This window comes from Protopterus annectens, chromosome 13.part0 (genome assembly GCF_019279795.1).
Source record: "Protopterus annectens isolate FY-2018-M chromosome 13.part0, PAN1.0, whole genome shotgun sequence".
In the NCBI taxonomy this organism is placed as follows: Eukaryota; Metazoa; Chordata; order Ceratodontiformes; family Protopteridae; genus Protopterus; species Protopterus annectens.
The window spans coordinates 748,470,721-748,484,245 of NC_056747.1; the positions used below are offsets into that span (position 1 = coordinate 748,470,721).

The window sequence follows — 13,525 nt, forward strand, 5'->3', positions numbered from 1 at the left end:
TGGCATTTAGCTAGAGTGTTAGCAGTCTTTTTGGTTTTATAACTAAAGCCATAAAGTGTTAATCTTCTTGTTTATAACAATTGACAACTACAAAAGGCAACAATTTTTACTGGCTCATTTAATGGCAAATTAGAAAATATTACTTTTCTTCCTGAAAATACATAACCAGCCTATAAGGCATGTTTTTACTGAGTTAATCTCTTTGATGCTTTATCATCTGTAAGCTAATTAAATAGCTAAGACAGTGTGCATTTAGCCCGGCTAATTAACCATTATAATTACCCAGTCTAAACAGAGATAATACCTTAGGTTAACGTAACAGCAGAATGTTAGTCAACTGAGCTATGATTCAAGGTATGCTTTTTACATGTAAAACATAATGAGGTCAATGTCATTTGAATTTCTGAGCTGGGTTATGAATATTTGGCTAAAGAAGTCAAATTCTACTTTTGTACATTTTTTATAACATCATTCCTTAAAGGACAAGACACATTCTTATTTGAAATCTGTTCTTATCAATGAAGATAAATCTATCTGATACTCTGCTTTTATGTATCATTATTAAAGCAAGAGGACAATTTCCCAGAATGATGGAACGTTTTAACTTCTCCTGACAAGATTGTGCCTGGAACTTCTGTTTTCTATGTATTCTGCTTTCTTAAGTACTTCCTGAAATAAATTTACATATTGCTATTTACTGTAGCTAGATGATACAAATAGATTTGTTTTAGCTCACTTAACTATAAAAATAAATAAAATAAATGGACTATAAAACTAAACAAAGGGGGAGAGGAAGATGAGTCAAGGTAAACTTGTACAAAGCATTTTGTTCAGTGTTAGTAAAAGGTAACATGTACTAGTACAGTTAGGCTCCAAAACCAACCAAGGAAGAAAAGCAGGTAGTCCCAGCCCATCTACTTAAAAGCAGGGCAATGCAATTCAGAACCAAAAGCAAACTAGATAAAAGAGACAGTTGGCATAGATCTAGAAATACAAACAGTTATGAAAATCTCCTCCATAGCCTCATTCAGCTTTTTTTCTACAGCTTTTGATAAGGTCAAGTGTGTTTCTTTTAATGATCTGGCCCCTGTTTCTTCATTTCTACACCACAAATTATTCTTCCTCTTATTAATGAATCAGGAGCTCATCAAGTTCACAATTTCTGTAGAACAATTCAGTAGCATATGCTCTGTGATCTCCATAGGGCCTTGTGCCCTTATAAAGAACAGTAATCCTGATCATCATCATCATCAGCAGCAGCAGCAATCCCCTTTTTCCATAGCTCTCAACCTTCCATCTCCAAAATGAGGAATACTAGCCATCGTAATGTGGAACAAATGGGCAAAATGTGGAACACAAACTAACGGCTTAGTTACAACTTCAACCAGGAACGTCACAGGATGGTTGAAATAGGTTGTTTTTACTTAATGAATTAATATGATTCATTTCTATTTACCATGAATATCAGTTAAAAAGTTCCTAACACTGAATGTGTGACAGACCCTTTCAATGTGGAACTTTGAGGAACATGAGCTTTTTAAGACATAAAAAAAAATAATGCTCCTCGTAATGAGGTAAACTTGAAAGTTATGCCCTTTTCTCATTTTCACATTAGTTCAGGTGGGGCCTGGCATAAATGTTAAGGTATTTACCTTACAGACACAGGACTTTGATTTTCATCTTTGAGGATAATTAGCTAGGGTTAAAATGGCCCACGAGGGCAGCTAGCCTAGTACTTACCTACAAACCTATTACTATTTTAGAGGTGTAGAAGAAAACAGACAGAGCTCTGTGTCACAACTATGGGAGCAGGAAAAAGAAATAATGTTAACTATAAGGCACTCAGTTTGACTGTAATAAAATAAAATTGTGTCATGGAGCTTTCACTTTTGGAATGAGTCATTATTTCACATCTTGGGAGTCCCATCAGCTTACAAGGTGTTGGTTAAGAGCACATAGCAACAACGTGACATTGTAGCAAACAAATATGATCGATTTCTTCCACTGAGTGACTAGTGAGACTGATAAGGGCAAAGTGGTAGAAGAGATGCATCTGCATTTTAGGTGATCATTTAACACTTTCATGTGAAGAAAACACGCCAATTCACTTGGTAATGTCAAATTTGGGGCTGTTTATTGAAGTGGCACTTGAAGCACTGAGTGCCAACATGCCAAAAAAAAAAGACTGAAACTACAGGAGAAAAGCAAATATCAAACACCACTCTTCACCATTAAACTTCTATTTTGCAAGGGGCCAGCCGTCTGCACCCCATGATGTGGAAAACAAGCCCCTGAACTCCAGAAATGTATATATACTAAACCCATTATCACTAAACTTTGAAAAAAGGGAACATTCTGCAAAACAGACATCTCGGACTTAGTATATGTAAGTCCATTTTTCTTTGGCCATTCAGTCTCAACATTTTGGGACTCACTAAAGGGGGTTCTGACACTTCAGTTAACTGGCTTGGGTCTTGAGGTGAAAAGTGTGTTACAAATGGTTGACGGACAAATATTAGTGCATGGGACTATATTATGCATGTCTGAACAGTGTACAACAACTAGCTCAGTGCAAGAGGATTCGGCATTATTATCACCCTTTTCTCCTGCTTTATCAACAAGTCTGTGGAGGCATTAAAGGAGAGGAACTGCAAATCACAATGGAATTAGCAACAAGATAAGACATCTAGAATGGTTGAAGGGATCTGAGTAAGAATGAACACTGGTCATGATTATGCAGTTGAAGATGTGAAAGCAGTACATGAAATATCATGTAAAACAATCACAGAAAGTCAGGATCATAGTTCATTGTACAAAGAGAAAAGCCAATGAACAACAAACAGGAAATGCAACTAGAAGTAATTACACCATAATGACTTAAACGTGATACTACACTATGATAAGACAGGAGGGTCAGTTGGCACAATAACAAAGAAAGGTATCACCAGTAGATTTAGAATAAGAGATACCTTAAAAGCAATAGGAAGAAGCAGGAATGGGCGAAACATTAGGAGAGATACAAGATAAGTCTACCAGTGGAAGGAGAATGCAAAATAATGGAAAGAAAGTTTTAAAATGAATGAACCTAGCCCAGAAGAACTTTGCTGAACCTTGCTAATTACATAATGGATAATAAAACTAGATATAATGAAGATTCATTAATATAAAAATAGATCATAAGAATGACACAGGCAGCTGTACCATATATTATAAATCTCCCAGAAACATTTTTTGTTACTCTTGGGAAAAAAATCACTCTGTGTGAAAAAAGGAGAAATAGATTGCTAGTAGGATGATGAAGTGCCTTTTTAGTATAAAAACCTTTAGCCTACATGAAAGTATAAGACATCTGTGGAGACAAAATCAGCATCAACTTGAGGCAGCTGGTTTTGCAGACTTGTGTAAGAAAAAATATCGCAGTAGCACAAGTTAGCTTTCCTATGCATGGCATCACTTTTTGTAGTGTGGGCCCATAAAATGTCTGATGATTATTAGAAAAAAAAAAACATATTGACTTGCTAAGGAATATTAGAGAAAAATTAAGAGATAGCCGACACCAGCAAAAACAACATATTTTATATATTTCAGTCATGTAACTAGAGAACATTTTAAATTGTGTTATTGCATCTTAAGCAGCTTTTGCAAGGTATTGTCCCCATTCTGGAATACCAAATGCAGCACTGTGTTCTATTTTCCAAAGCCACGTATCAGTAGCACAAAAGGTAACACAGTCCATTTGGGTACTGAATGATCAGAGAGCTGTGCGTCTATTCCTACCCCAGGGGCCCAGATTAATTTGCATTATGACTTTAGTGTAATATAAATGGGGTGCTATACTCTTGAGGTGCAGCCCTTCAAATGAGATGTCAAACAGTTACCCCATCTGGCTGAGTTGGTGGTAACTCAGGTGAATGTTAAAGGTCCCATGGTAATCACAGAAAAAAATAGGGGAATTTCCCCAGCCAAATTTCCCGAGGTCAGTATGAATATCACCTTGGGTCTCCCCGAAGACCAGCCACTGGCCTAGTGGGACTAAACTGCTTAATAAAAGCATAAATATGTTTTATGGTTTATTACTGTTAATTCTGACTATAGTTTTAGACAATCAAGGTTTCTTTAGACTGAGTGTGAAACTGCAGCGTATCCCAGCTTTCACTAAAGGAACTGACTGAGTTTAAACATTTATTCATTGTCTTATTACACTCTTAATCTAGTTCAAGGTTGTAGGAGAACCAGAACGTCTTGCAATACTCAGGGGGCACAAGTGAGAAAACAAATCCTGGATGAGATATCAGTCCATTGTGAGATACAGAGACACACAAGCAAACACACATACACACATGGACACACACATGTGGCAATTTGGAAGATTGCCATTTCAGCTATGGCACATCTTTGGGATGTGGGCAGAAACAGACCCCTGGTGAAAAGTGTGGACACAAGGATGGTATGCAGCCTGTGCAGAGAAAGCACCCAGGCTAAGGACTAAACTGGAAAACCAGGCCCTGTAAGGCAACAATGCTAAGTACTATAGCACTGTGCCACTACATAAGCCTAAGAATAAGATGGTAAGTCTCCCACTGCCTTCAGTGATGCAGTTAATCTCAGCATCTTCACCTGCATTCTGGAGTTAACCATATTGTAAAGCTGCTCTGCTGTGTTGTGGCATATATGAAAGGAGCTGCAAGGAGTCAGCATTGTTATCATGCAGCATGGCTGATCTGGATCAATGAGCTAATAGGTTTTGAAGCACTTTGATTAAATGTATTTATAACAATTTAGATGGTCTCAAACTATGTTTCCATAGCAACCTGTCAATTTTTTTATGTCAGTTTTATTCAGATACCACAAAGCTAACCTATTTTTATTTTGTGTCTCTTGTAGAAATTATTCCAGGACATGGGAGGAGTGATTCGGGATAGAGAGAAAGTTATTGACATACAGCCAGGAAATCTGGTAACTGTAAAGACAGCATCTGGAGCATACAAAGCAAAGAGCCTGGTGATTACTGCAGGACCTTGGACTAACAGTGTACTTAATCAGATTGCTCTGCAACTCCCGCTTAAGGTATAGAAAAATTAATACTCACTGCAAATACATACAGGGACCTTTACAGATATTCATTTATTAATTTACTTTTTCCTACTTTATCAAAGTCAAGGGGGGGTGATATTTACCAGTAAAAGGCAGAGAATTAAGAATGAATCCTGGAAATAAAACTAGTCCATCATAGGAAATAGACACACACACACAAACACACACACACACACACACACACACACACACACATATATATATATATATATATATATATATATATATATATATATATATATATAGACAATTTAGAAGATTGCCAGTTCATCTATTAGCATTTCTTTGGGATGGGGAAGGAAACTGAGACCATTGCAAAAATCCTGGTACACAACCAAAAAGTGAACCTGAGAACCACGCATGGCAAGGGAGCAATGCTAATTGATACAGCATGAAGTTGCCTCACTTTAACAACTTTCAAGGATAACATCTGTTTAGATGAACAGAAGAATAGTAAATTTACTTAATCCTTGCAAGAACATTTTAGACTTGATGCATTGTGAAACTTTTTATAGCTTTCTCTTCTCTTATGACTTGGAATATGCCCTTTGGATATCTGCTGAGCGTGCCACTAACCAGTATGTTTGAAGCTGAAAGGTTGCAATTGTAGAGAGTAATTAAAAAGAATTGACTGCATTGGTATTGTGAGAAGGGTATAATTAGTACGTGATCCCAAAAGTCTTTGCTGCCTGGGCATACTGTACATAATGCAACCCTCCACTGTATGCCCTTGTTTACAAACTGGCAGCAAACAGTGAGGCAAAATCCCCAGCTACCTCTAGGAAGATACTTTTTGTATTTAAGAAGGGCCATTTTTATGTCAGCAAAATGTATTTCAGTTATAGTAAAACACACACTGGATCATTATCTAGAACTCTGAAGCAGTAAAACCTCAAAGATCATTACACTAGTCAGTAAGTGGGGTCCAAATGAAGAGATGATAAATCAGCAAGCAAAGGAGAGCAGTATTGCTGAAACTGAATTCATCCTGAAGTCTTGGTGAGTACCTTTACAAGGTGGACCCTGTTCTTCAGAAAATCTCACCAAGACGATACTGATATTTAGACTGTATTTGTATAGCATATATTATGGTTATGTGATTTTCTTCACTGGATCCTTCGCTGCTCAGGTACTCCATAACCTCAGTTTCTATTTCTTTAACTTCTCCATTACTAATTTTTTCTACTTTTCCTCTGTCTTTTTATTTTTTGTATTGTAAAATTTCCCATATCCGGATTCCTTTGCCTGTGTTTCTCTTCAAATATCTTTGGTGCTGCTCTTTTACTATTGGTTAGTTTTGCTTTCTCCTTGCATAAATATTACTGTCTCCTGACCTTCCTGCTTTTCCTTATTTTGTGGACTCGCTTCCCTCTTGCTGTGATATAACCTGCATTAGACCTTCTACACCAAATCCTTCACTTTGCAGGCACTCCATAACTAACTTCTATTTTTTTTTATTTCTACTTTACTAATCTTCTTTTCTCTGTCCCCTCTTTGTGATATTATTTTCTTTATTGTCAAATTTTCCATATCTGGATACCTTTGCCTGTTTTTTTTTGAAGCGTCTAACAGTTTTTCTTGTGGAAGCATTTTTCTTTCCTCTAATTTCTCTCTTAATCATTTTGTATATCTTGTGTATGGACATTCTGGGCTTTTTGCATAATAGTAACAATACATAATTTGTTTCTTATCATCAATAGTCCACTTTATTGTCTTTATGGCTCTTCTTTGGCCTATCAGTTTTTGTGATTTTTGTGGACTACTACTTCCTTCTACAACAGGGGGGGCATCCTCCCCCTGGGCCTGGTCTGGCCTGGCCCCATTGTAGGAATGTTTCCATATTTGAGGATTCCACACTGTCATATTTTCCAGTCCTGGCACCAATGTGCCTACCAGGATTGGGCACTTTTATATCCTGGGTCTTGTGCACCCAGCTATTTTTTTTTTTTTTAATTTTTAACCACAGGAAGATGATATAGAACTTTCTATAGACTGCCTGCAGGAAATGGAAAATAAAAAAATGCGCCCTCAGTTTAGAAGAAAATGAGCTAAGAGAAGAGATGGCTTGATTTAATAGACATAGACAGACATATTAAGATCAATAAAAGAAATAGACTGTAGAAGGTCAATAAAACCCAAAAGGTCAGAAGTTTGATAAATCAAATGAACACAGTAATTAGGACTGTTCATACAGATCCATGCAATATAACAGAAGTAAACAGGATATATTACTGTGCAGCTAAATTAATAACCTATAAAGCTCTACCACAAGAACACAGGGTAGTGAGGGAAAGAAAGGGGAGAAATGGAATACCATCATGGAAGTATCAAATAGAGAAAACCATAAAGCAATTAAGACATGAAGTGTCACTGTTAGAAGAATATAGAAATGGGAACAGATCAACAAAAATACTCAGAAAGATAGATGTGATAAAAGCAATGTGCAGTTTTATAACAGATCAGGATCTATCCTGCACTATTGCAAATAATAAACTAAAAATTTCAGCACAGGCAGAAAAACTTAGAAGATACGAAGATAAATAAAAAGGAAAAGTACAAAGTAAGCAATTTATTGATTACCCAAAAAGTTTTACAGAGAATTGGGAAACAAGGTAAAAGGAATTGAAAGACTACCAAAAAAAGAAGAAATAGATACATTTTGGAGACATATTTATGAAAATCATGTGGAATATAACAAAGATGCTAAATGGATAGAAGAAGTAAAAGAAAGAATAAGAACTTTAAAGGCACAGAATATGAAATGGGATATAATATCAGCCAGAGAGATTGAAACAAAGTTAAGAAAAACCTCCAATTAGAAAACCCCAGGCCCAGATGCAGTACCTAACCTCTGGTTAAACGTATTAATATCTTTGCACAAAGATTTAGCTTTGAGTAAGTATTTATATGCACACCCAGAACAGATATCAACGTGGCTAATAACAGGAAACACAATGATGCTACTTAAGAGTGAACCTACAAGCTACCCTAAAAACTATAGACCAATAACTTGCCTTCTGGTGACATATAAACTATATACAGGAATTGATGCCATCGGAGGTTATAGTCATTTAGAAGAAAACTGAATTATGGCAGTAGAACAAAAGGGCAATAAAAGAAAGTCATGTTACAAAGGATGGTTTGTTGTTAAATAAAGTCATAATGGAGAACTGGAAAAAGGAGAAGAATCTAAGTATGGCATGGAATGACTACAAAAAAGTATTTGATAGTATCCCACATTCATGGATAAAACAGTGCTTAAAATGTATAAGATGCACCCAACACTGATAAACTACATCACAATGACCATGAAACAGTGGCAGACCACTTTGCCATTAAGCCATGATAAAGGACAAATTATTATCCCAGGGATAAAAATTCAAAGTGGGATATTCCAGGGGGACTCTCTGTCACTGCTGCTATTCTGCCTTGCCCTTAACCCATTAAGTTGTTTACTTAACAGCTTAGGCCATGGCTATAATTTGGCTCGTAGAAAAAAACAAAGTGTAAGGACTTCTCATCTTCTCTTGATGATGATTTAAAACTGTATAGCTCATCAGATGAGGAACTGAAAGTATAACTGCAAGTTGTCAAAACCTTTTTTAGATGATATAAAAATGTCATTTGGTCTTGATAAATGTGCAAAAGTAACCTTGAAAGCAAGAAAACTGCAGCACCAGGAAAACATCAGTTTGGGACAAGAATGTGATATATAAGAGCTTGAGCAAGAGGGAATAAATCTCAGTAAGGAATACTTTAGAAGACTTAAATTAATCCTGAGAACAGCATTGACATCTAGGAACAAGATCCAAGCTATAAATCAATTTGCTCTTCCTGTCCTAACTTACAGTTTTGGAGTGATTGACTGGCCCCAAAATGTGTTGGATAGATTAGACAGGAAAACAAGAAAGATGCTTCATGCTCACCAAATGATTTATAAAAATCAGTGCATACCAAGATTATATATTCCTCGTTCCGAAGGAGGGATGGGCCTCCTTGAAACTGATTACATGTATAGATCTGCAGTCATGGGACTTCATACATATCTGCTGACTTCACAAGACCCAAACATAATGAAGGTTTTGAAACATGAGGAGAATAAATCTAAGATGACTTCTCTGCTTAATCTAGCAGAAACATATCGGCATCAAGCAGGAATGGAACTCAAACCAGAAGTAGATAAAAATCAGGCAACAACTGAATGTGCCAAAAAGCAAAAGAAAGTATATAAGGTGAAGGATCAGATGAGAAGACAAGAAATGTGGAAAATGCATGAGAATAGTTGCAAATATAAAACATTTCTGGAAGAACCCCATGTTGATCAGTAATGAATGCAGGACTGGTTAAGGAGAGGCAAATTCAAATCAAGAGATGAAAGGTTAATATTGGCGACCTAAGATAGTGGGCTACGTATACGCTGGTTTACAAAGTCCATTGAACATGCGGGAGAAACAGACAAATGTAGGTTTTGTAAAACAGAATTGGAAATAGTTGCACACCTTGTTGCTGGTTGTGATATACTAATGGCAGAAGGACTTTATAGTGAAAGTCATGATAATGTGGCAAGACTGTTGTGTAAACATTACATTACTGAAGTAACTGAAAAGCACTGGAAACATGAGGCACAAAGCATCACAGAAAATTATGAAGTCTACATCATAATGGGATCACTCATTACCAACAGTTCAAAAGATAGATGTGAGAAAACCAGATATAGTGGTCCATGAAAAGAAGACAAAAGTAGCATTGATCATTGAAATTGCTACCCCCAGTGACTACAGTGCCTTGTGTACAGAGAGACACAAAGCCATAAAATATCATCATTTGCAGGCAGAAATGAGAGCACTATGGAAGAAAGATACCCAAACAGTTCCAACAGTAGTAAGAGCAACGGGTCTTATAAAAAAGAATCTACAATCGTATTTAGATATGTTACCAATACATATAACTCCATTCGAATTGCAGAAAGAGTCATTACTGGGCACATTGCTGGTGCTGCGAAGAGCACTTCTGGCTGACATCAAAGATTGAAACAATACTAATCTCATGAACTTTAATCATACTTTGACTTAGGAATAGAGTCCATTCTCCTTATGGTATTAAAAACCCAAAAGATTTGAAGAAATTAAAAAAAAAGAAAGAGTATGGGGATCTAGAAAACAGGATTAGTAATAGAGAAATTAAAAAATAGAAACTGAAGTTATAGATTACCTGCAAAATGAAGGATTTAGTAGAGAAAATCCAATACACATAATGTCACAGCATGGTAGAACAATGAGTCCCCGAATTAAGGAGAAACAGGTGGAATGGGAAGCATCTGATCACTTGCTGCATGATGATACTCTGGATCCTTCAGTAGGAAACCAGAACAAAACCAGAACAAAAGCTCAGTTGGAGTTGTACAGCAAAAGAAGGAACAGAAAAACGATGGCAACTCTGATGCAGGTAATGTTGTGGAGTGATGAGGCAATGAGTTCCCCTGCAAAGGTGAAATGGAACACAGGATGCAGCTGAAGAGGATATGTCATAGGAAGACATTCTGGAACTTTATGTAGAATGCTCACAGGAAACAGAGAGCAAAGAATGTGCCCTCAGTTTACAAGAAAATGAGCTAAGGTAAGAGTTGCTTGATTTAATAGGGATGGAAATACATATTAACATTGATGAAGGAAATAGATTACAGAAAGTAAATAAGACCCAAATTGTTAGAAGCCTGATAACAAGGATAAACACAGTAATCAAAGGTTGTTTGCTTGACTTTTTCTTTTTGTGGCTGGAAGAAGGATTGACCATGGGTGTGACAATCTATTCCATGGTCAAGCTGAAAACAGTGCTTTTGTCCTGATGAAAACAGGCAACAATGCCAGTTAAACTCCCAGTCCAAAACAGTTACTTTTTTGACAGAAAAAAACAAAGTAGATAGTGGTTTCAAACACTATGGCAGCCCCACAACTTTAAAATAACACAGTTTTTCCACAGAAAATAGTTTATCGGTTACATACCTCTGCTTTTAAACTGACAGAAATGAGTGCTCCATTTAAAAGTACATTACAGTCTCAAGACAGTCCATTAAAACTACACTCCTAGATGTAAAATAACTTTCCTGAAAAGGAAAGTAATAAAGCATCAATAAAAAATAAGAAAATGCAAGTTTCTTTCCCCAAAAGGGAACTTATCAGCCCTGCTAAGAAAAGCACAAGTCGACCCTCAGTCCTCCGAAGCCTCAGAGGAACGTACTCTTCAGCAGCAGTAAAGCCCTGAAGGACTCCATGTTCAAGCTTGTCTTTAAGTCAGCTCAGTCCAAACTGCTTGACAATATGGGGATGTGGAATGCACCCTGAAGCTTTGGAAGTTGGCCAGCTGTTGTATCCTTGGCAGGATATAACCCATATAGCTAAGGCTACTGCAGCATTGATCACTATGAAGAACATCACCGTAATCAAGACTATTAACAGAAATTCATGTGATATGAAAGAAAAAGTAGCTTATATTACTGTGCAGCTAAATTAATTACATACACAGTCTTACTCAAAAATATAGAGCAGTAAGGGAAAGGAAAGGCAAAATAAAATGCCATCATGGAAGCATTGAACAGAGGAAACTATAAAGTAATTAAGATAGGAAGTGTCACTGTTAGAAGAATAGAGAACAGGGACTAGATCAACAATAAGACTTAGGAAGATAGATGTGATAAGAGCATTGCACAGTATCTGAACAGACCAGGATCTATTATACACTATTACAATAATAAGCTAAAGATATTAACACAAGCAGAAAAACTTAAGTAAATAATTCATTGATGACCCAAAAAGTTTTATAGAAAATTGGGAAGCAGAGCAAAAGGAATAGAAACACCACCAAAAAAGGAAGAAATAGACACATTTTGGAGGAATATTTATGAAAACCCAGTGGTCCATAACAAAGATGCTGAATGGATGGAAAAAAAAACAGTAAGGACTTCTAATCTATGGGTTATGAAATGAGATGAAGTAACAGCCAGAGAAACTGAAACAAAATTAATCGAAGCTCCTACATGGACATCTCCAGGGCCAGATGCAGTACCTAACTTCTGGCTAAAATTATTAACATCTTTACACAAAGATTCAACCCTGAGTAAGAACTATTTATATGAACATCCTGAACAGACACAAGCCTAGTTAACAATAGGAAAAATGATACTCATCAAGAATGAGTCTCTAAGCCACCCTAAAAACTGCAAACCAGTAACTTGCCTATCGGCAATGTGCAAACTATCTACTGGAAATTATACAGATAGAGTTTATTGTCATTTAGAAGAAAACTTAATTATGGCAATAGAACAAAAAGGTAACAAAAAAAGGTTCATGTGTTGCTAAATAAAGCCATAATGGAGAATTGTAAAAAGGGGAAGATTCTTAACTGCGGCATGAATAGATTCTACAAAGATCATTGGTCAGCATCCAACATTCATGGATAAAGGAGTGCTTACAGATGCACCCTGCATTAATCAATTACATTACAGTGACCATGAAATAGTGGCAAACCACTTTGCAATTAAGCCATCACAAGGGGCAAATTATTATCCCAGGGATAAATGCTTAAAGGGGGATATTCCAAGGTGATTCTTTGTCACTGCTTTTTTTTTTTCTCTTGCTCTTATCCCATTAAGCTGTTTACTTAACAGATAAGGTCTTGGCTACAATTTGGCTCCTAGAAAACAAACTTGCTTAAAGATTTCTCATCTACTTTTTGTGGATGACTTAAAACTATGTAGTTCATCAGATGACAATATTGACAACAATGCTGTTCAATCTGAGCCTCCATAATTGTTTTGTACCAAGCAAATGGAGAACAGCTACACCTTCATAAGGGAGGACCTTCCACAGACCCAGGCAACTACAGACCCATTAGTCTGACCAGCCTCATATGCAAAGCAATGGGCAGATGTATTATGGAATTAATCAAAAAAGGACATAGGGAACTTCCAAACACTGAACCATTCTCAGTTTGGATTCATTAAGGCAGGTCATGCTTACTCAATCTGGTAATTTATTTTTAGTTTTTGAAAAGGTCATCAAAGCAATGGATGAAAGCAAAACAATACACACTGCATACCTTGAGCTAGTCAAAGCATTTGACACAATTCCCCAATAGGGTATAGTAAAAAGCTAAATTAATGGGGTATAAACCCCTATGTCCCCTGCTGAATTGCCAGCTGGCTCACAAATAGGATGCAGATCATCAAAATAGGGGAAATTACCTCCAAAAAGAGACTAGTCACAAGTAGAGTCCCCAGGGTTCTCTGCTGGGACCTCTTCTGTTTGACACCTACTTTTCTGAAGTAAAAGCCTATATCAAATGGCTCTGGCTTTGCAGATGACTGCAAGCTAAGAGCAGTCATTGAATCCCCAAATGATGTAGCCATCCTGCAGAAAGGTTTGTCTCAAATAAA

General features: G+C 36.6%; 1 protein-coding gene across 2 annotated transcripts in view; it reads left to right on the plus strand.

Annotated features, from left to right (window-relative positions):
• The window catches only part of PIPOX (pipecolic acid and sarcosine oxidase), a 443,801-nt gene that overhangs the window by 257,419 nt on the left and 172,857 nt on the right, over nt 1–13,525 (plus strand). For both annotated transcript variants that reach the window (XM_044054438.1, XM_044054439.1), the window contains exon 4: nt 4,885–5,067. In XM_044054438.1, the coding sequence (XP_043910373.1) occupies nt 4,885–5,067 (183 nt within the window). The remainder of the gene's footprint in view (nt 1–4,884; nt 5,068–13,525) is intronic.